The sequence below is a fragment of the Callorhinus ursinus genome, unplaced genomic scaffold (genome assembly GCF_003265705.2).
Source record: "Callorhinus ursinus isolate GAN/ISIS: 27379988/994484 unplaced genomic scaffold, GSC_fseal_2.0 scaffold16, whole genome shotgun sequence".
Taxonomy (NCBI): Eukaryota; Metazoa; Chordata; class Mammalia; order Carnivora; family Otariidae; genus Callorhinus; species Callorhinus ursinus.
Window position 1 is genome coordinate 7,823,486 of NW_027397078.1, and position 22,839 is coordinate 7,846,324.

Sequence of the window (22,839 nt, forward strand, 5' to 3'; positions counted from 1 at the left end):
AGATTGAGCCCCACGTCAGGCTCCACAATAGATGTGGAGGCTGCCTAAGATTCTCTGTCTCCCTCTCCACTTCCTCCCCTACCCCCACTCCACTCACGCTCACTCACTGTCTCTAAAAAAAAAAAAAAAAAAACCTTGAAAAAAAGAGTTCAAAAACAAATACACTTGATATCTTCAAATTGCAGGAAAGCAAATAGCAGAAGGAAATATATTTTGCCGTTTCAATCCACCATGAACTTAAGCTTCTTGAGCAGGGGTTGGCAAACTACAGTGCTCAGGCCAAATCCAGCCAGCCACCTATTTTTGTAAATAAAGTTTTATTGGAACACAGTCACGTCCATTCACTTATGGATTGTTAATGGCTGCCTTTGCATAAACAGCAAGGCTGAGTGGCTGACAGAGTCCTACTGCCACACAGCCTGAGGTATTTACCATCTGGCCAGGAAATGAATAGAATTCTAGCATTCTTTAACAGGGCAAGGCTTGCAGTTGATTGGCTAATATCTTTCAAATCGTATTTAGTATATTTTTTTCCTACAACCTGTAAGTAGCATTCCATACAGTTCTTTCCCCAAATATTTGCTGAAGGTGTCTCCCTGGCAGAAGACTTTGCGTATTCCTGAATTCTGATATAAGCCAGGGAAATCTGGTATGAGAGAAAGGGTGGTGCATCAGGAGTTCATGGTCCAGTCCCTGCTGCTCTAACCACAGAACCCTGAGCGTGACACTTCACCTCACTGGACCTCAGCTTTCTCCTTAAAATGGTGGAGCTGAAGAAGCAAATTACCTTAAAAAAAAAGTGGAGGAGCTGAACCATGTTGGTCCTCTTCTACCTTGAAAATTTGATGAAGTAAGTCAGCCTTGAACACACTCCAAAAAAGAACTATTGTCAAAATAGATTTCTTAATTTTGAGGGAAAGTTTTTATGCAAGAAGGACCAAAGATAAATGGTATCTGGTTCCTAAAGAAACAAGCTAAGAAAGTATTCCCAGTCTGTTTATTTTTATGTCACTCTGAAATTTTTTTTAAAAAAATCTATTTCCAGTTCCTCTGCACCAGCTCAAATACGCCTTTATTTTTTCAAGAAACATGTATTAAACATCTCCTGGGTACTCAGCCCCATGTGAGGTGCTGTTACTGAATGTCAAAGAACTCGAGAGTCTGGTCGTGGAAAAGAGAAAGCAGCCCTTAAACAGCATGTTCAGAACCCTGTCTCTCAGGCAGCCAGGGCCCTCTTGGCTGTCGATGCGTTTGATGTGGCAGTCCTCAGATGTTGATTTTGTCCTGAGTTCTGCATCATCATTGGACTCTGGAGCTGGCCTCAGCAGCACCCTCTCCACTCCTGCACCCAGGTGTTATCCCACAGCTACTTACTTCTGGGTCCCTTTGCTCCGTGCAGGCAGCCCTCTTGGACAGGGCTCCATCCAGATGGCTGCAGCCAGATCACACTCTGAGGTAGCTCCTTGACTCATGGGAAACACACATACACTACAAGGGTGGGTTGCCCTACCACCGGCCTCACCCTGCTGGCAAGGGCTGCCCCAGGTAGCCTCCGGCCAGGAAAGAAGCAAGCATCAGTATGTTTCACTTAAGACCACAAACATCACCTGTCAAGCTGCCCCAAGGACTCTCTCTCACAAAGGGCTCCTACCCGGTGCACCGAGATGGGCCTCATAAGTCACTGCGCCTGGGCAAGCATCCCTCCAGGGAGTGAGATAACAAGCCCTCGTTACTGGCACCTCCAGTTTCTGTGCGTGGTTCTCTTGGAGCACCCACCACCCTTCACTGGGCATGAAGAAAAAGGCAGCTCCCTCTGCCCCCCGCCCCCAGGAGGAAGGAAGGGGACATCAAATACTTGCTCTCTTCATCCTGTGATTCCTACAGACACCAGGCTTCTGCCTCTGTAGGCAGAATAGGGCATGACGGTGAGTACGGAAGGACCATTTTGGCTGCCTTTCAGCAAGCCCTGGAGGGATGGTCTCGCAGCACTCTCGCAGGCTTGGTGTTACTTCCTATTGGCCTTAGCTCTGGGCTCCAGCTGAAGGTCCAAGACAACAGGGGAAATCCCAAATCACATCATTCTAGATAGTCTTTATACATGCTGCAGCCTTCATTTGTTCTCAAAACCCAGCCACATCTCACTCCAAAGCCACCTAGACTTGAACTTTGAATCCATAAGAATGAGAAGTTGAAAAGCTACATATTTCTGACTGCTGTTTTAAAACACTAATGTTACATTGCATTAAAGCATTCCTCCATGGAGGACTTTCTCTTTACCTGCTTTGCCCCATTTCTCAAATGGTTTGTATTTATTGTGGGTATCGCTAAAATATTGTGAGTCCCGAAAGCAAAAAACCCAGTCCCAGAAATTGAAGAGGGAGATGAAGGTTGGCATGTCATGCATGCACATCCAGATCGTCTCCAACTTGGGGCTCACTCAACTGAGATCCCTTCCAGTTGATAGCACTGGGGGCAAAACAACTCTGAGGTTCTCAACGGAGTCCAGCTGGCATAGGTTTCTGGGCCTTTGGCTGTATGTCTTTGGAATTTGGGAATTCTTTGAGGACAAGAACTGTCCTCTTTTTCATTTCCGTAACCCCAGTAAATAGAACTGCACTGCCCAGTACATAGTAGGAGCTCAGTTGGTGGATGGATGGATGAGTCAACAAGGGCTCACTTCTGCTGGTGACAAAGTGAGCCCCTCCCCTCTCTGCCCCTTCCTGCCATGGTTCTTACTTGCCCTTCTGCTTCATGAGCAAGCGATTGAGATTCACCATCTATCCTTAGCTATCCATTGTGTCCAGTGCCTGCCTGGACTGCTCCAGTCCTGGGCTCTTCTAGGAGCTGGAGGGGCAGAGTCCAGTGCCCCCACCTCAGACAGGAGAGCCCTTCTTTTAATTCCTTCTACTGCTTCTGCCTTGATGGGAAGCACCCAACCTCTCCCTCATCCCACCACTAGTCCCACTGCACTTTGGGCAAATATGTGATGAACTATATCAGGCCAGACCAAAGAAGCAGAGGAAAATTTGGTCTGAGCACTTTTTGGGGAGCAGGGCCCTAAAAATGTTGACCCTCCAGGCATCTGTATGCCACCTGTGAAGTGGCTGTAAGGCTAGAACAGTGGGTCTCGCTTTACTACTCTGTGCCTCAGTTTCCTCATCCGTAAAGTGGGAATAATAAGGGTATCAACCTGATAGGGTTGTCTGAGGTTAAACGAGGGACTATAAAGCATTTTCACTAATAACTAGCATTTAGTAAGTGTTCAATAACAGTAGCAATTCTTACTGTTGGTACAACTACTCTTACTCTCAGAAGTTAGTACTTGTGCATAAGATTTCCAAATACCTAAGGAGTTTATTAGAATACAGATTTCTGGACCCCCTTTGCAAATTCTGATTCAGTAGGTCTGGAGTGGGGCCCAGGACTCTCGATGTTTAACAGCTCCAGCTGGTGCTGCTGCAGGTCCTCAAGAAAACACACTGACATAAGACCTAGGGAATTTTTCAACTTCTGGTTTCTTACTTTTGGTGGGTTGGTTTTTTTCTTCTATTTTATATTGCATATGTACAGTATTTCATTTATCTCTGTAGGCTAGTCTGGGAACCTAACACTATAGATAACATTATTTCTATGGGAAAATCTATTCGCTAGTTCCAAACTTCAAAATGTACAGTCCTTAGAGGTAGAAGCCATTCAGAGGATGAAGACTGCCCATGTGCATTCTACAGAGATTTGGGTGAACTTTTGTGAGCCAGCCACATATCACTAGTTCCCTAAATGTTAACACAGTTGATCTCTGAACACCACGGAGGTTAGGGGGGCCCACCCCTGCGTAATCAGAAATCCACATATAACTGGCTCCCCCCAAAACTTAACTACTAATATCCTAGTGTTGACCAAAAGCCTTAGCAATAACATATAACAGTCGATTAACACATATTTTGTATATGTATTATATACTGAATTCTTACCATTAAGTAAGCTAGAGAAAAGAAAATGGTATTAAGAAAATCATAAGAGGGACACCTGGCTGGCTCAGTCAGTAGAGCATGTGACTCTTGAGTTTGAGCCCCACATTGGGCATAGAGTTTACTTTGTAAAGTAAATAAGGAAAAAGACCCCTTCTCATTTTCTAGAGGAGAGGGAACATGGGGGGAATAGAAAACTTGTCTAGAGACTCCTTGCGCTTAACAAGCTGGCAAATGGATATATAACTTTCTATAAAATTGTAATACCTGCTACTGATCTACAGATGAGGGTACAGGGAGATGGGTACTCAGTGCTGATGATATTGTAATTGGGGCAACCTTTAAAAAAAAATAATAAGGAAGATGGGTTCCTGGGTGGCTCAGTTGGTTAAGCGTCTGCCTTCAGCTCGGGTCATGATCTTAGGGACCTGGGCTGGAGCCCTGCATCCGGCTCTCTGCTCAGCAGGGCGTCTGCTTCTCCCTCTATGATCTCTCTCTTTCTCTCTCAAATAAATAAAATCTTTTTAAAAATGACAAGAAAGAGAAAATACATTTAGAGTACTGTACTGTGTTTATTGGGGGAAAAAAACCCGCAGTAAGTAGACCCATGCAGTTCAGACCCATGCTGTTCAAGGGTCAACTGTATAATATTTTAAACAGCATTTTACTAGCCTGTGTACACTGTGCATTTAACCTCTGATTTAGTAGTACTTTCTGAAAGCCCTCATTTAAAAATGGTCACTGTTCTATCTTCACAATGTTCTCATTGGGCATCTTTGTCATTATGTATTTATCATAAGGCATTTTTATGTATTTATCATAAGACTTTATCTTGCATCAGTATAAATAACTGTAACCTGAAGGATGTTTACAGTCAGTATTTGACCTGTACACCAGCATTGTGGCACATGGGAGGAGGGAAAAAAGAACTAAACAAAAACCAATGAAAAAAAAAAAACCCACCTATTTTAGAGAAGTTAGGAAATAGACATGGCAGACTAGCCAGAATCCATTTTAACTTTTCACTTTTCAAAGCAGACTGTCAAATGAGCCATTTCGTTTGAGGTAGAAATTAATATTTTAATTGCATTTCTACCCTACAGAGACTTTTCCTTAAAGAATTAAATTAATTGTCTTCAGAAAGTCAAATTTTGGATCAGTTAGATTTGTGGCATTTTTGCAATCTATTTAGATTCTTTTCAGTGTCTTCTCATGCTCTGTGAATTTGCAAATTCAAAAGGAAAAAGTTCATGTCCTTGATTTCCTGCTGAAGGATGCCAGCACTGATACTGTTAATAAACAGCCCTAGTAAAACAAGCATAAACCTTTTGTGAGAACATTCCTTCCTAGAAGGAGTTGGGTTTGCCCTTTCCCAAGATTTAGATTTCGGTGAAAATTCTTTGAGATGTGTCTTGGCCAGAAAGCATTCTTTCATTTTGCTCTGTATCCATGTTAGTGACTGTTGCTTCTACCAGAGGCAACAAAATATTGCAATTCTGAAATAGTGATCAATTTTAAATGAGAAAGGAAATTGCCACATTGACAGAATCTTGGACCATCTATTTGAAGATGATTTTCTAAAACAATACGCGTAAGACTCCTTGCAACAAGTTTCACTGAATGAGTAAGAGATTATTAATGGGAGGAGACCACTGAAATCATCAGCCAGCGTTTGTCAGAGGAAGATATTGTTTAGTGAAATAATAAATATGCAGCTCTGAACATTTAGCAAAGAATTATGAGTGTTGATCGGATTGTCTTCTTTGCTTTTAGCTATATGACAAAATTAACACAAAGTCTTCACCACAAATCAGGAATCCTCCGAGTGATGCAGTACAGAGAGCCAAAGAGGTAAGTGATATATTTTGTAAATGTATCTGGGAGTCACAGTTGGACCATTACAGTCAGATTTAGTATTTCTAAGTTTATCACTGAACATTTTACATACAGGAAAGAAAGAAAAGCCTCAGGGACAACAATGCCTCGATTTCTAGTTCTGGTTCTGCTATGTAAACTTGAACATGTTAATATATCAGTTGTACTTCTCTCTCTTTTTTTTAAATAAGTTATTTTACTGCACTTGGTTGGAAATAGGCTATGAAAATTTGAGTTGCTTTTTTTAAGGTGGTAGTGTTTGGAAGTTAATTAAATATCTATAGCAATTAAGTATACTGAGTTTAGAGAAAAGTTGTTTTTATAAATTGTCGGCTAGTGTACATGGCTGTACCTGTTACCAACTTTCTTTTTAATGGTTTTTTTGTTTTGTTTTGTTTTGTTTAAGTAATCTCAACACCTAACATGGGGCTTGAACTCACAAGCCCGAGATCAAGAATCGCAGGCTCTGCTGACTGAGCCAGCCAGGCATCCCAACTTTTTTATTATAGAGATATGATATTGCAAAAAGTTTGGATAAGTAAAAATCCATCCATAATCCCAGCACCCTAACAGTAATTTTCATTTCTGCGTATACACTTCCAATCACTACCATTTGCATATAAATTTTATTTTCTATTTTTTTGCATATAAATTTCATGTAGCTGCAATCAAAATGTATCTTTTCTTACTTGATGTTATGTAATCATTTTTCCAATGTTTATACTTGGTCTTCATAAATATAAATTCTAATGAGGGGATAAATCTTTGTTATTACTAAATCATAATGAATTAGCAACTCCATTGTTAGACATGTAGTTTTTTTTCTTTCACTTTTGATGTTATAAAAGTCTTATGCAAATTAATATTTCCCTTTAAAAACAGTTTTTATACAGTGAGACTACTAAGTAAAAAGAGTATGAAAGACAGAATCCCTTCCCTACCAGATTTTAAACACCACGCCTGCACTAGAGAGCATCGCATGTTCACTGAGAAACAAAGACCAAGGGTGCTGCTGGACCTGCCCATGCGGTCAAGGGCACCAGCCAGGAGAGGTTCTCTCTGACTTACTTAGGGGATCACACCTCACTGTTTCAAAATCACTGTGAGAGTAGCAGGGGACCAGAGAGAACACAGAGTTTCATCCTTCCATTTCACTGGTAGAGGCACTCAAAGCATAAAATACACGGAGGAGAATTTGCTTAACTTCATTACACAGTATGAATTAACAGCATAACCAGCACTTGTTAAGGGTTCCTTTAGATAAGAAAGAAACCCTGTAGTGTTTGTTTGGTCTTTTTCCTTCTTCCCTGAGGGGGTGATTGAGTAGCACTTAGGTATGCCTGGGAAATCTAAGCCTTAGAGGTCATCTAAATGACCTCTTAATGCTCCTTCTTGCCCCAGTGTTAAGATTCTCCAAGATAAGGCGAGAGATTCCTCTGGGTGGATGACTTGTGTGCCCCTGACACCCAGTCCTGCTGAAGCAATCTTTGATTGGCTCAACTTTAGGAACTGAGTGCAATGTGTTTAACTACTCTGTGAGTCCAACCATCTACGGTTAGAACTACAGCCGTATGTTTACTCTGGGGGGCCGGGGTGGGGGGCGAACAGCAGAGGCTTTCTTCTGGGTCTCCTGTCACATAGTCAAATTTTAAATGGAGAAACTCCATCCTGATAACGGGTAACTTTTAGAGTGGAAAGAGAAGTTTTCAGTGGTTTTTGGTTTTAACTGTTCTCTTGGATTCCCTGGCAGCTGATGCTAGGAACTATTCGCAGAAGCATGATGTCCTCTATGTGAGGAGATGTGTGTGGAGAGTAACACTGACTCTGCCAGGCTGCAGGAAAATTACTCAATTGTTTCTTTTCTTTAAATGGTTCTTCATGTGAGCCCCTGTCATTTTAATCTTTCTAAAAGGAATCGACCGTTTTGTTAATATAAAAAAAGCTATTAACTTTCATTACAGATTCATTTTGAGAGTGAGTTTGGAAAAGATTTGTAGAGATATTTTCCCATTAAGTTAATTAAGTTGCTTACACCTGTAGTAAATATGTATTGTGGACTTGTCATTTTGTTTTGTGTTTTTCAATAACTTTTCGGGTTATAGTTGGGTAATATAGTCAGAGAAATTATAGCAATTTGTTTTATTTTTTTTATTGCCATCAGTAAAGTCCCTTTATATTGGTAACCTTTAATAAAGTGATGAATTTTTTCCAAAGTAATTGTTTTGCTTGCTGTAAAAAAATCTACTCATAATTTTTAATTTAAAAGAATTCTCTATTTTCTGAAGCTGGCATCCTGTTTATCCTGTTACACATCTTGCTTATTTTTTAGGTATTGGAAGAAATTTCATGTTACCCTGAGAATAATGATGCAAAGGAACTAAAGCGTATTTTAACACAACCTCATTTCATGGTAAGTACCAATTAAACTTCTATAGAACTAAAATCTCACTTTCAAAAGAAGTTTTTAATAATCCTCGTAAAATGTGGTGGTCTTCATCAGATACGTTGTTACTCATACAATATCAGACTGTTAAGATTACAGTACCACTCTGAAACAAGTAATACATTATATGTTAGAAAGAAGATAGTAGGAAGGAAAAATGAAGGGGGGAAATCGGAGGGGGAGACGAACCATGAGAGACGATGGACTCTGAAAAACCAACTGAGGGTTCTAGAGGGGAGAGGGTGGGGGGATGGGTTAGTCCGGTGATGGGTATTCAAGAGGGCACGTTCTGCGTGGAGCACTGGGTGTTATACGCAAACAACGAATCATGGAACACTACATCAAAAACTAATGATGTAATGTATGGTGACTAAGATAACGTAATAAAATAAAATTTAAAAAAAAAAGATTACAGTACCAGGTAATACCAAATACATCAAGATCCTTTTTGTTTACTTTGTGTCATAGTCGTAAAGATGCTATTCCTAAGGTCGCTCTTCAAGGACTGTGTGGTCATCACACAAGGAATGTGCTTCCTGCTAGGATAGTTCTTAAGTCACTGGAACTGTGTATGGTACTTAAACCACAGAGAACTCAAACTGGAGACAGTTTTCACTAAAAAAGAATTCTCTGAACCTTGGTGATTTATGGGAAGAATCCCATCTCTTGACGATGCAGACCTCTTATACTCTCTTCATGCATTTCTATTGTATGGAAAATGGGGACAGCACCTGTAGTTAGCGAGTTTTAACACTAAATGGTTAAACAGAACTCAAAATAGATGAGATACTTTTCTGTGAAAGAAGGTCCAGGATTGTCTACTTAACTGCAATTCAAAAGCATGATTACAAGTGGAAATTCATGTTAAATATAACATTTTTTATTATGTTCAGTTAGCCACTGTGTAGTACATCAGTTTTTGAATATAACATTTTTAAAACATTAGCTACATGGGGGGCCTGGGTGGTTCAGTCAGTTAAGCATCTGACTCTTGATTTCGGCTCAGGTCATGATCTCATGGGTCATGAGATGGAGCCCTGTGTCAGGCTCCATGCTCAATAGGGAATCTTCTCAAGATTCTCTCCCTCTCCCTCTCCCTCTGCCCCTCCACCCATTCGTGCTCGCTCGCTCTCTCTCAAATAAATAAAATCTTAAAAAAAGGGTAGCGTGGGTGGCTCAGTTGTTAATCATCTGCCTTCAGCTCAGGTCATGATCCCAGGGTCCTGGGATCGAGCCCCGCATCCGGCTCCCTGCTCAGCGGGAAGTCTGCTTCTCTCTCTTCCACTCCCCCTGCTTGTGTTGCCTCTCTCGCTGTGTCTTTCTCTGTCAAATAGATACATAAAATCTTTTTTAAAAAATCAAAAAAAAAAAAAAAAGAGCTAGGAGAGGTTGGCAGAGGCCAGACCAAGTCGGGTCTTCCAGGCTGTGGTAAGGGGTCTGGATTTTCTCCTGATGGTGGTAGGGCAACACTGAGTGACTGCAAGCAGGAAAATATGATCACATTTGTGCTTGAAAGAGAATGGATTCTGGTAGGGATAAGAATTCGAAGAGGGAGGCCAATTCGGAGGCTGTTGTGAAAGGTGGTAGAGGCTTGGAAAAGGACGGAGCTGGTGGGAAATGGGCAGGCTGCAATTCAGCACTGGAGATGGTTGGACACGACAGGACTTGCTGATGGCTGGGATGTGAGGGAGTGTGGCTAACCCCATTTTACAGTTCAGAGAGGAAACTGCCCTAGGAAGGTAATGAAGCTTGCTAGAGGCCACTCACCTAGTAAGTAGCCTCACTGAGGTTCAAAACCCAGATCTTGCGGGCTCCAATCCCCATGCTCTTAAAAGTTGGTTGACCTATAGTGAGGGTCCATTTTCCTATAAACTTAACTCGAGCTCACTGGTCATTCCCAAATAAGTATATGTTTAAATAATATCCTATGTGGAAAATATACTTCTGAGCTATATATACCATGTCAAATAAGCTTTTAAGTGCTGGAGCTTTTATCTTATAAGCATTTTAAAGTCATGGTTTCAAATTCTTGGTATTTTTAAAGAAATATTAATAGCTTAAAGGGAAATATTATAATGCTTATGTTTTTATTATACTGAGGTTTGGGAGTTATTCTTAGCATAATTATCATTTCACACTTAATATCTGGCTTTTTCTTTGCTTTCTGAACATTAAAACATGAGGGTTTAACATTGAATTACCTGACACTTAAAAATATAGATACTTGTGAATATTTACAGTAATTAAAGAATAAAAAGGAATAGATTTAAATTATTTTTTGAAGTCTGTATTCTATCTTTAGAGGTCATGATAAAAAATATTATCACACTAATCCTTTTTTCAATTACTCCATTTGAAAGACTTTTTTACAAAAGAATAAATAGATCCTTTGCTTATTGCAGTTGTAATAAATAGGATCTAGGAGTGCCTGGCTGGCTCAGTCTGTAAAGCATGCAGCTCTTGATCTCGGGGTCATGAGTCCAGGCCCCACACTGGGCATAGTGCCTACTTAATTTAAAAAAATAAAATGAAAGAAAGGACCTAGAACAGAAGATTGTGAAAGCAAATTTGTATCCTACTTTCTCAAAAAACAAGACGGTTAAAATCACCTTGGGTTATCATGGTATTTTTATTATGTAGTGGTCCATTGTATGATTTATAATTACGAAGCCAGAGAAGCCACTTTTCAAGCGTAAAATTCATATTTTTCCTATTCATTTTAAAATAGATACTTTTTCACTGTAGTCTGAAGTTGTTGTCCACGTCCTCACTAGAGTACAAAAAGTGAAAGTATTTCTTTCCTATTACATGATTCTTATGTAATTAAACCTAATAGCTATTTCAGCTTAGTAACAATTGCTCAGTTATACCTCATAACATATTTGAAGAAAAATATTCAAACTTAGATTTTCCTATTTTTTATTCTGCATATTTTTTTTTAGATATTATTTATTTATTTTAGAGAGAATGCACATGCACGTGCTAGCAGAGGGGAGGGACAGAGGAAGAAGGAGAGAGAGAACGAATCCTCAAGCAGATTCCCCACTGAGCTGAGCATGGAGCCGTTGAGGGGCTCCATCTCATGACCCTGAGGTCATGACCTGAGCTGAAATCAAGAGTTGTACACTTAACCAACTGAGTCACCCAGGGACCACTTGTATATTCTTTTTCACTGGCTTCTGTAAACAATCTATAAGTAGCCCCTTTTTTTCCTGTTTGCATATACATTCGAACTTTAGGGGTAAGTTTTATTTTGGGATAACAGTGGCAAAGCATGGTTAGCATCAAGTATGACATTATTCAGTGACATAATTTGAGTGTTTTTCTGTTAAAGTTCTATGTGGTATTTTGTGATTGTTGGGACTTATCCTTCCTTATAAAGAATACACTAAATACAAGTGTTTGCTTATATAATTTAAAAGGGTGACTAGAAATCATTTGCAAAAAACAGCAGAAACACTTTCTCCAACCCATTCTCCAGCCCATTCTCCTGATGAAAGCTTGGTTCTCCACTTGCCAGGCTCTATAGCCTCCAGTCATACGAAGCCTGCTTTTGGAAAATTCCCTGATTATGGAAGCTACATCTATAGTTGGTATGATGAACCTAATAGTAGCTGATGAAGTTTTTCAGTTTGTCTATTATTGATTTTTGCTTTCTGCCCTAAATATCAATCTCTTAAGTAGCCACAATTAACCTGGGAAAAGAGAGATTAACTCACAGAGCACAATCACCACCCTTGGGCCTGGGGTACCAGTGCAGGGTGCAGTCAGGGCAAGGGTCAGGAAGCCAAGGTCCCCAGGGCTTTCGTGGAGCCCTGCTCTCAAGCGGTGCAGTGCTCAATGCCCCCTCACCCAGACCCAAGTTTAGACCCACCCTCTGTGATCTTGAAACTAGCTGCCATTTGCATGAGAAACCCAAACGCATATGTTGCTCCAAGCATATGCTCTACTGATGACAGATCAACACCACCTTCTTTATGACTTTACTGCATCGTTACCTTTTATTTTTGCCTCGTATGCATGCCTTTAAAATTAAAATAACCAAGTCATGACTTTAATAAGCTTTTTAATTAAATGACTTAATTTGAGATGCTAAGGGTTATACTTTTAAAGCAGTTTTAATTGCATTTCATTATTTCTGGATATTTCATTACCACACAGATCACAGATTGAAACAGAACTGAGTTTGTAGTTAGCACACAAGAAAATATCTGTGCAGAGCTCCAAACATTACTGATATTCGGCCGTAAAATTCTCTTAGAAGTAGAAATGTTCAAATATTCATGGCTATTAAAAAACTTTTTTATGATGACACAAAAAGTACAGTAAATGGGAGAATATCCTTTTTTGGGAAACCAGGGATCTTGATTATCCAGTTTCACCAAGATAACATATGCAGGTATCAAGACAAATCACTTTTTCTTTGTTCACAGGCTTTGCAAAAATATTGATAATAGTAACTGTCAAGTTATTTTTCATTTGGGCAAGTGCTCCAAAAAATAAAAATAACAAAAGCATTACATAGATTTAGACTTTGAGCTCATATCGTATGCAATATTTTGGAACATTACATTTTTTGGGGCACACTGGTGTGTGTTTTCATTCCTTTTACTAAGTCATATGTTATAAATTATCTTCATCCTTTGGGTTATATAAAAGAGTTCTTGGGGGAGCACCTGAGTGGCTCAGTCGGTTAGGCATCTGCCTTCCGCTCAGGTCATGATCCCAGCATCCTGGGATGGAGCCCCACATCGGGCTCCCTGCTCAGCAGGAAGCCTGCTTCTTCCTCTCCTACTCCCCCTGCTTGTGTTCCGTCTCTCGCTGTCTCTTTCTCTGTCAAAAAATAAATAAAAATTTTTAAAAAAAAAGTTCTTGGTTAATACTATCCAGAAAGATATTTGCTCACAACTACAATTATTGCATTGTTTCTTTTTAAATGTGTTCCCATTGTAAGCCCCAGCCCAAATTTGCCACCTCTATTTACAGATGATTCTTTCTACTAAGTTGTTTGAAATTGCATTATGTCTGCCTTTATTTGAAATAACACACTTCTGCTAGAATAGTGCTATTAACAATATTTTTCCTTTCTTCATAAACTACCAGGCCTTACTTCAGACTCACGATGTAGTGGCACATGAAGTTTACAGCGATGAAGCATTGAGGGTCACACCTCCTCCCACCTCTCCCTATTTAAATGGTGATTCTCCAGAAAGCGCCAACGGAGATATGGATATGGAGAATGTGACCAGAGTCCGCCTGGTCCAGTTCCAAAAGAACACAGATGAGCCCATGGTAAGTTTTCTAGACTCTCAAGTCCCAGCCTGAATTAGGGCTCCCAACTTCAGCCTACAATACTAGGGGGTGGGGAGGGAAGGAGAGCACAAGAGTGTTAAAGCGGCCTGTTTCCAGATCCTCTACCACCTCCCAACCCGCACCAGAACTGTTCCAGCTAAGGCCATGCCTGAGGCCTCCTCCCACCTCTCCTTTCCCAAATGCTCTGCAACTTCACCAAAAAAGGACCTACCTGGTACAGTACTCCAGGAAAAACCTTGGGGGCACAATTTGAAATACTGGCATTGAAAAAGCAAATGTCTAATGACATTGTGAAAAACATCCACTTACAAGATCTGTTGCCTTCAACACAACCAGAGGAAGACTAATTTGGAAGGCATCCCAAGAACTGAGCAATGTGGCTAAAATAACATTCCTTCCATTCACATCTACCTCTTTAATACGAATTCATTTTCTCGGGGTGTAGGAATAGCATCGGAATGGAATTGATGCTGAACCTGCCTCATTGTCACAGAATCCTCATAGATGGGGAAAGGCTCCTTGGTGTTAACCGAGCAAAGTGGGGCATGGGGCAGGAGGGCAGAGTGGAGACCATCCAGGCCAACCAAGCAGCATGTGCAGAAGCCCCCTAGTCAGAAAGGCTCTTCGCGTAGTTTCAGAATGGAAAGAAGGCACCACGGCTGCCGTGTAGGAAACGGTGCCTGGCAGGAATGGGACACACGAGTGTTGAAAGAAAGACATGTTAAGGATTCTGTTCTTTGTCTCAAAGACAGTGGGAGGGTCTTAAAGAGTTTCAAGCAGGGAGAGAAGATCAGATTTGCATTTTCAAAAGACACCCTCCAGAGAATGGATTAGAGGAGAACGAGCGAGGTTGTAGGGAGACCAGTGAGGAGGTTATTGCTTCAGGACCAGGGAGAGCGGATGGGACTGGGAGCTAGAGGCGCGGATACCAAATGGAAAGAAGTGAACAGACTTAACAAAAAAGTAAAATCAATAGCCCTGGATAATAGATCGACAGTGGGGACTGAGGGAGAAACAGTTACAAAGGATGTCCCTTAAGCTTTAGACTTTCACAACCAGATGGACAGTGATGCTACCCATTGAGAGAAAGACTATTGGAAAAGTTCCGTATTTGGGGGAGGAATCCTATCTTTAGGGGGAAGAGGGGGAAAAGGCATTCAAACAACGCATTCATATCTTTCCCTCGGAGCATAGAAGAGGGATATTGGGATATGGCAAAACAAATTCCCTTCTTAACAAAGTTGCCCAGTTGCTTTCCAGATTAAAGGGAGAGCTACAGAGCAGTGATTCTCTGACTGTGATTTCCAGAGAGCCCTCAAGCCTAGATGTTTCCGGTTGTAATTCTCACTGATCTCTGCTCAGCACTTGCAGTAGGCAGGGGGCATGTGAATCACTTCACCCCTTTTTGGTGCCATCCAAACAACCCTCTGGCTTAAGAGCACAGGCAGTAACTGCAGCCTTTGGCTGCCTTGGGCAGATGACTTCAAGTCTGCTCATACTTTGCTTAGCAATTATTGCCAGAAGCATACTTGACTAAGTGACTCCCAAGATCCCACCTGGCTCTGAAGGTCTAATATGCATTTATTCATATTATCTATTCATTCACTCATTTAGCAAATGTTTGTTAAGTGCCTACTGTGCGCAAATCACTGTGTTGGATGCCAGTGATGTAGCGACAGGTAAGACACGGCCCCTTCCCAGAGCTCACTTTCCCCAGGGCTGCCGGCATCAAATAAGTAGGCAGTTTAGCACAGTTGCTAAACACGAACAGTTACGGTAGAGCTATAAAGGAGAGAAGGCTATGTCCAAGAGGCAAGAAGTGGTGACGTTCAGCCAAGCAAAATAGACAGGAAAGCTGGAGGGGACCACAAGAAGGAGGCCCAGAAGTGTCCTGTGATCATCATATTCTAAAGCAGCCCAATGACATTTGTGTGATCTTTTCTATGGAGGCTCACTACCTAAACACCATAGACTGAGTAAAAGTGTATCCTTCAGTTACTTTTCTCAGAAAGCATAAAATGGCCCTGAGTCTCCCCTAAAAGTCTCCTTAAAAAAATCCCTTCTCTGTTCTGTCTTTGATCCTACTGAAAGTGTGAGTTCTCCCTTTGACTGGTTGCCATAAAAATGGGAATTATTTGATGTAATATAGATATTTTCCATAATGGAATACAGTTCTCTGTTACATTTAATACAGCTTCATTTGCTTGGTTAGCTGTCTTATTAAAAGCATTATATTACTGTGCAGGATATGCCTATATGATCTCTTTTGCTTTTCAGACCTTCTGTAATGTGTCCAACTATGTTAGATCCACCCTACAAGGGTGATACACTCCCATTTACACCCTTGTTTTCCCATTTGCAACTTCACCTTGAAATTACTCTCAGTTGATTGAGACTCCCTTAGTTGCAAGTGATGAAGACTGGACTTGAACTAGCTTGGACAATAGGGGAAAGGCTTATGTAAACAAGGAAAGGCCAGGAGTCTACCCCAAGCTGGGGGTAGGTTCATGAGTAGGCACCCATCCCAAGCTGGACCAGTCCCTTCCCTGGAATTTGGGAACTTGGGAACAGAGAGAACATGAGTCAGTTCCTCTCTGCAAAGAAATGTTTGGGGCAGACAAAATAATAAATGTTATTAACTCTAGTCGGTTTGAGGTGAACTTCCCTCTAGTCATAAGAGACCCTGTCTGTCTCATCACTGTTGTCTATTCACTAATGAATAGTCTCATTCATTATGTGCCTAGCAGAGTACCTGCCCACATAACAGGATCGCAGTAATATTGGTTGAATGAATACATTAATTTATTAATTTCAAGGATTGAACCCCCATCATACTGTCATTTCCCTTATGAAATTAGATTAAGTTACACATTAATTTATAGCATTTCTCCAGGAACACCTCTCTTGGTAACCTACGTGCTGATTGAATATACAAGTTGGAAATGAAACTTGAACATTACAGTTGAACATTGGGACTAGAAACATTTTGATATACCAGTTTTTCACATTGCTTGCCTACCACTTCTAAGAACTGCAAAATAGGAACCAAGCAAAGTTACATTTTTGTGGAATTGTGCAGATTCAGAGTCTAAATTATAAAGGTTCAAATATTTTCATGAAGCTTTCCAACACAGTATTATTCTCCAATGAAGAAGATAAGACAGTCCCCCTACACTTATCTCAAATTCAAGACCGGTTTTCACCAGGGGAACTTGTTAAAAATATAGATTTCTGGGCTCCATTCCAGACCTCCTGAATCTAAATCCAAAGAGTGAGTTTAAAAGACAGTATTATTTAAAAGGTCCCCATGTGATTTGTGGGATCAGCCAGGTCTAGTACAAAAAATATGCTTATGAAAGTTTATCTTAGAGAATAACAGGAAAACAAAAAGTAATCTCTATAGACCAGTAGTCTGGCATTAAATATGTGGAGCTTCTACTTCTGGCCAAGATGGAGTAACAAGGACCAGATTCACCCTCTCACCTGAAATAACCAAAGAAAAACGTAAAAGCGAACAAAATTACATGAAAGAACAATTTTCAAGACATTGGACATCAGGCAACAAAGGAAAATGAACCCTAAGAGACAGGAAGCACACAGGGTGAGCCCTATGATTGCCTGACCTTAGTGACTTGAGAGTGTTTCCAGGCCACAGCACAGGAAGGGGGAGCTGAGGCAGAGCAGGCAGACACCCTGACTTGAGGAGACAGAGCTGAGAACCCGAGGAGACCTAGGCACAAGTGCATCGGACAGAGGACTGAAGAAGAGAGAGCTGTGCAGAGAGAGAACCCCAGAGATCTGTAGAGGGTCCCCCTGAAGTAGTCATCTGAGTTATGATCAGTGCATTTATGAGAGGAAACTACCCAGAGCCAAGGAAAGACCATCCAAAAGGATTAGAGGGAACAGTACCCAATACTCACTGCCCATTAGCCACCAACTGGCCTGGAAAACAAATTCGTGGGGCACTGCAGAGAGTGCACAGGAAGATCTTGTCTCAGTAAGGAGGAATAATTAGCCCTAGGCTCAGAATTGCTCAAGACCTGCCTAACAGATCATGAAAGCAAGACCCAGAGAATCAAACTAATTGACCCAAGTAAGTGAACTATATCCCAGAACAAAGCCTAAGAATATTTATAGGAATAAAAAACTTCTTGGGACGCCTGGGTGGCTCAGTTGGTTAAGCGACTGCCTTCAGCTCAGGTCATGATCCTGGAGTCCCAGGATCGAGTCCTGCATCAGGCTCCCTGCTCGGTGGGGAGTCTGCTTCTCCCTCTGACCCTCCCCCCTCTCATACTCTCTCTCTATCTCATTCTCTCTCTCAAATAAATAAAATCTTTTTTAAAAAAAGGAATAAAAAACATCTAGCATGCAGCAAGATAAAATTCACAATGTCTGGCCTTGAATCAAAGATTGCTAGGCATGTAAAGAAGGGGGGAAATGTGACTGAAAATGTGAATAATCAAAACTGACAAAGATATTAAAATTAGCAGAATGGGATTAATGGCAGATCAGACATTTGAGAAGAAAAGATTAGTGAACTCAAAGATACGGCAATAGAAACGACCCAAAATGAAATACAGAAAAAGAATTTTTGAAAAATGAAAAAAGCAGGGGTGCCTAGGTGGCTCAGTCAGGTAAGCATCTGACTCTTGATTTTAGCTCAGGTCATGATCTCAGGGTCATGAGATCGAGCCCCACATCAGGCTCCATGCTGGTTGTGGAGCCTGCTTAAGATTCTCTCTCTCTCCCTTTGCCCCTCCCCCCTGCTTGCATTCGCGTGCTCTCTTTCTCTCTCTCTCAAAAAAAGGAAAAAAGCATCACTGAGCTCTGGGACAACTTCAGGCAGCCTAACATATATGGTTAATTGGATTCTATGAAGGAGAAGAGAGTGAAGAAGAGAGAGAAAGGATATTTGAAGAAATAATGGGTGAAAACATTCCAGACTTAATGAAAGCTATAAATCTTCAGGTGTAAGACCACAGTGAACCCCAAACCCAAGAAACATGAAGAAGAAAACACCAGGGTACATCTTAATCAAATGGTTTAGAAACCATGATAAATAGAAGATCTTAAAAACATAAAAAAGAAATGTTACATACAGAGGAACAAAGATAAGAGTGGCATCAGATTTCTTATCAGAAACAGTACAGTTAAGAAGAACAGTGTCTTTAAAGTACTGAAAGAAAAAACAAAACCTTTGAGAGGTTTTGTCTTAGAACTCAAAACCAAGCAAAGGTATGTTTCAAAAACTAAAGGCAAAATAGAAACATTTTCAGACATACCAAAACTTAAAGAATTCAGTAGCCCTACAGTATAAGAAATGTTAAAGGACATCCTGATCATTAAAATATCTTTAAAAGATAATTGGCAATTTAAACAAAAATAACAGCAATGTGTTTGAGGGCTTATTACATGTAAAAGTAAAATGTATAACTGTAGCACAAAGGTCAGGAGAAAGGAAGTAGAACTATACTGTTAAAAGGTTCTTTTTTTTAAGATCTTATTTATTTATTTGACAGAGACACAGCGAGAGAGGGAACACAAGCAGAGGGGGAGTGGGAGAGAGAGAAGCAGGCTTCCCGCGGAGCAGGGAGCCTGATGGCGGAGCTCGATCCCAGGAACCTAGGATCATGACCTGAGCCAAAGGCAGACACTTAACGACTGAGCCACCCAGGCACCCCTGTTAAAAGGTTCTTATACTATATGTGACATTGTATAATATCACTTGAAGGTAGACTCTGATAAGTTAAAGATGTATACCATCAGCCCTGAAGCAACCACTGAAACAACAAAACCGAATTATAGCCCATCACATCAGACAACACAGGAGAGAAAATAGAATAAAAATAAGCTAATCCAAAAGAAGGCAGAAAAAGAGGAAAAGGAACATGGAACAGATGGAACAAAAACAAATAGCAACAAGAGGGGCACCTGGGTGGCTCAGTTGTTAAGCGTCTGCCTTCGGCCCAGGTCATGATTCCAGGATCCTGGGATCAAGCCCCACATTGGGCTCCCTGCTCCACGGGAAGCCTGCTTCTCCCTCTCCCACGCCCCCTGCTTGTGTTCCCTCTCTCACTGTGTCTCTCTCTGTCAAATAAATAAAGAAAATCTTAAAAAAAGAAAAAATCAGCTAGAATTTGGTATAAATTTACACCTGACTATGTTAATAATCCTGTGAAATGCAAATAGTCTAAATTCCCCAAATTAAGAAGCAGAGATTGTCAGATGGGGGAGGGGAGCATACCCAACTATATATTGCCTACAAGAATTGCTTTGTACATAGACAAATAGTTTCAAAGTAAAAGGATGGAAGAAGACGTATTATGGCATTAAACAAAAGGAAGCTGGAGTGGCTATATTAATATCAAGGTATAATTCTCAGACCACATTATGATTAAATTGGAGATGAATAACAGAAAGACCTTGGGAAAATTCCCCAAGCATTTGAAAACTAAATAACACAATTCTAAATAACCCGTGGATCAAAGAAGAAATCAAAAGGGAAATTAAAATATTTTGAAGTGAATGAAAATGAAACAACAACATACCAGGATTTCTGGGATGCTGTGAAAGCAGTACTTAGGGAGAAATGCGTAGCACTAAACACCTATATTAGAAAAGAAATATCTTAAATGACCTCAGTTTCTACCTTAAGAAACTAGAACAAAAAAGAGCACATTAGACCCAAAGTGAGTGAAAGAAAAGAAATAATAAAGATCAAAATGGAAATTAATGAAATAGAATAGAGAAAAAAATCAATAAAACAAGCTTTTTCTTTTGAGAAGGTCAGATTGATCAGGAAAAAAAAGACACTAATGACCAGTACCCTGCATAAAAGAGTAACACTACTACAGAATCTACAGACATAAAAAATATAAGGAAATCTTATAAACAACTTTATGCCAAGAAATTCAGCAACTTAGATGAAATGGACAAGTTCCCTGAAGACAGAAGCACACCAAAGCTCACTTAAGGAATACACTGAATTGCCCTATACTATTTAAAAATTGAATTTGGAGGAGTAGGAGACCCAGATTTCATCTGGTCCCAGGAATTCAGCCAGATAGTTATCAAACCATTCTGAACACCTACAAACGCAACAGGAGATCGAAGAAAAGAATAGCAGCAACTCTCTGAACAGAAAAGCGACCACTTTCTGGAAGGTAGGACGTGCAGAGAAGTGAATTCGAGACAATAATCGGGGGGATAGACTGCGGGGGAGGGGGTCTCCGTCAGCTGCTACCGGCAAGTGATAGAGCAGTGGAGCACAAAATTGGAACTTTTAGAAGTCGGCTCCGCTGAGGGACGTCGCTCCAGTGGCTAAGCAGGGGGTGGAACCCTCGTGGGACAGTGTGGTCTCAGGACCCTTGGGGTCACAGAAAGACCAGGGGTGCCTGAGTGCAGCAGAGCTCCCAGGTATCGGAGCGGGGAAGCCGGCTGCAGAGACAGAGCCAAGGCGCAGGCTCTCAGCTCGGGGTTGCCATAAACCGTGATCCGCAGCACAGTCGGGCCACTGCTCCTCCAGCAGGGACCCAACAAGCGGCAGAGCTGGGGAGACTCCCCTTCCTCCCCCAGGAGGAGCGGCGCGGGAACGCACCGCAGGAATCTGCTGGGTTTGGAGACTCCACACAGGGTCAGGTGCCAGAGATGGAAATGCTCGGTCACAGGCCGGGTGAGCACAGTGCGGCCAGAGACTGGGGAGACGGGAGTGATTGCCTGCTTTTCTCTGGGGGCACACTGAAGAGTGGGGCCCCAAGTTCTTGGCTCCTCCAGGGAGAAGATTGGGAGGCCGCCGTTTTCACTCTCGTCCTCCAAAGCTGTATGGAAAGCTTGTAGGGAACAAAAGCTCCTGAGAGCAAACCCGAGCAGATTACTTACCCCGGATCCGGCAAGGGCGGGGCAATTCCGCCTCCGGCAAAGACATTTGGGAAACACGGCAGCTGGCCCTTCCCCCCAGAAGATCAGCAAGAACAGCCAGCCAAGACCAAGTTTACCGATCAATGAGAACGGCAGAACTCCAGCGCTAGGGGAATACTGCACATAGAATTCATGGCTTTTTTACCATTATTCTTTAGTCTTTCAAAGATAATTTTTTTAATTTTCTTTTATTTTTCTATTTTTTTTTAATTTTTCTTTTTCCCTTTCTCAACCAACATCTATCAATCCCTTCTTTAAAAATCTTCTTTATTTTTCATTTTTAGAGTCATAATCTATCCCTTCATAGTAGTTGACCTTATTTTTGGTATTGTTCTCTATTTAAAATTTTTGGGATACAGTTTCTTCTACCAGACGAAAATATACCCTAAATCTCTAGTGTGTGGCGGCTTTGTTCTAGTTTCCTGCCTGATCATATTCTCTCCCCCTTTTTTTTTTAATTTTTCTTCTTTCTTTTTTCAACGAACTTTTTATCTTATCAATTCCTTTTATAAAATGTTTTATGATTTTCATCTTTACAGTCATATTCCATCCCCTCATTGTATTTACCCTTATTGTACAAAGTACAATTATAAGTTTTTCTTTCTTTAAAATTTTGGGAGGCAGTTTCTTCTAACAGACCAAAATACACCCAAAATGTAGTGTGTGGCTCTGATCTATTCACCAGCCTGATCATATTCTTTTTCTTTTCTTTCTTTCTTTCCCTTTCTTTTCCCCCCAGTTTTGGGTCTCTTCTGATTTGTTTAGTGTATATTTTTCTGGAGTCATTGTTACCCTTTTAGCATTTTGTATTCTCATTCATCTGTTCTCCTCTGGACAAAATGAGAAGACAGAAAAACACCTCAAAAAAAAAGAACAAGAGGCAGTACTGACTGCCAGGGACCTAATCAGTATGGACATTAGTAAGATGTCGGAACTAGAGTTCAGAATGACGATTATAAAGATACTAGCTGGGCTTGAAAAAAGCATGGAAGACACTAGAGAAACCCTTTCTGGAGAAATAAACTAAAATCTAACCAAGTTGAAATCAAAAAGGCTATTAATGAAGTGCAATCAAAAATGGAGGCTCTAACTGCTAGGATAAATGAGGCAGAAGAGAGAATTAGTGATATAGAAGACAAACTGTTGGAGAATAAAGAAGCTGAGAAAAAGAAAGATAAATACTGGATAACAAGGGCAGAATTCGAGAGGTAAGTGATACCGTAAGACGAAACAATATTAGAATAATTGGGATCCCAGAAGAAGAAGAAAGAGAGGTGGGCAGAAGGTATATTGGAGCAAATTATAGCAAAGAATTTCCCTAGT

At 40.9% G+C, this 22,839-nt stretch overlaps 1 protein-coding gene across 12 annotated transcripts in view; it reads left to right on the forward strand.

Annotated features, from left to right (window-relative positions):
* Positions 1-22,839, forward strand: part of CASK (calcium/calmodulin dependent serine protein kinase) — a 359,502-nt gene that overhangs the window by 284,062 nt on the left and 52,601 nt on the right. For all 12 annotated transcript variants that reach the window (XM_073901909.1, XM_073901907.1, XM_073901913.1 and 9 more), the window contains 3 exons: positions 5,742-5,819; positions 8,173-8,253; positions 13,390-13,578. In XM_073901909.1, the coding sequence (XP_073758010.1) occupies positions 5,742-5,819; positions 8,173-8,253; positions 13,390-13,578 (348 nt within the window). The remainder of the gene's footprint in view (positions 1-5,741; positions 5,820-8,172; positions 8,254-13,389; positions 13,579-22,839) is intronic.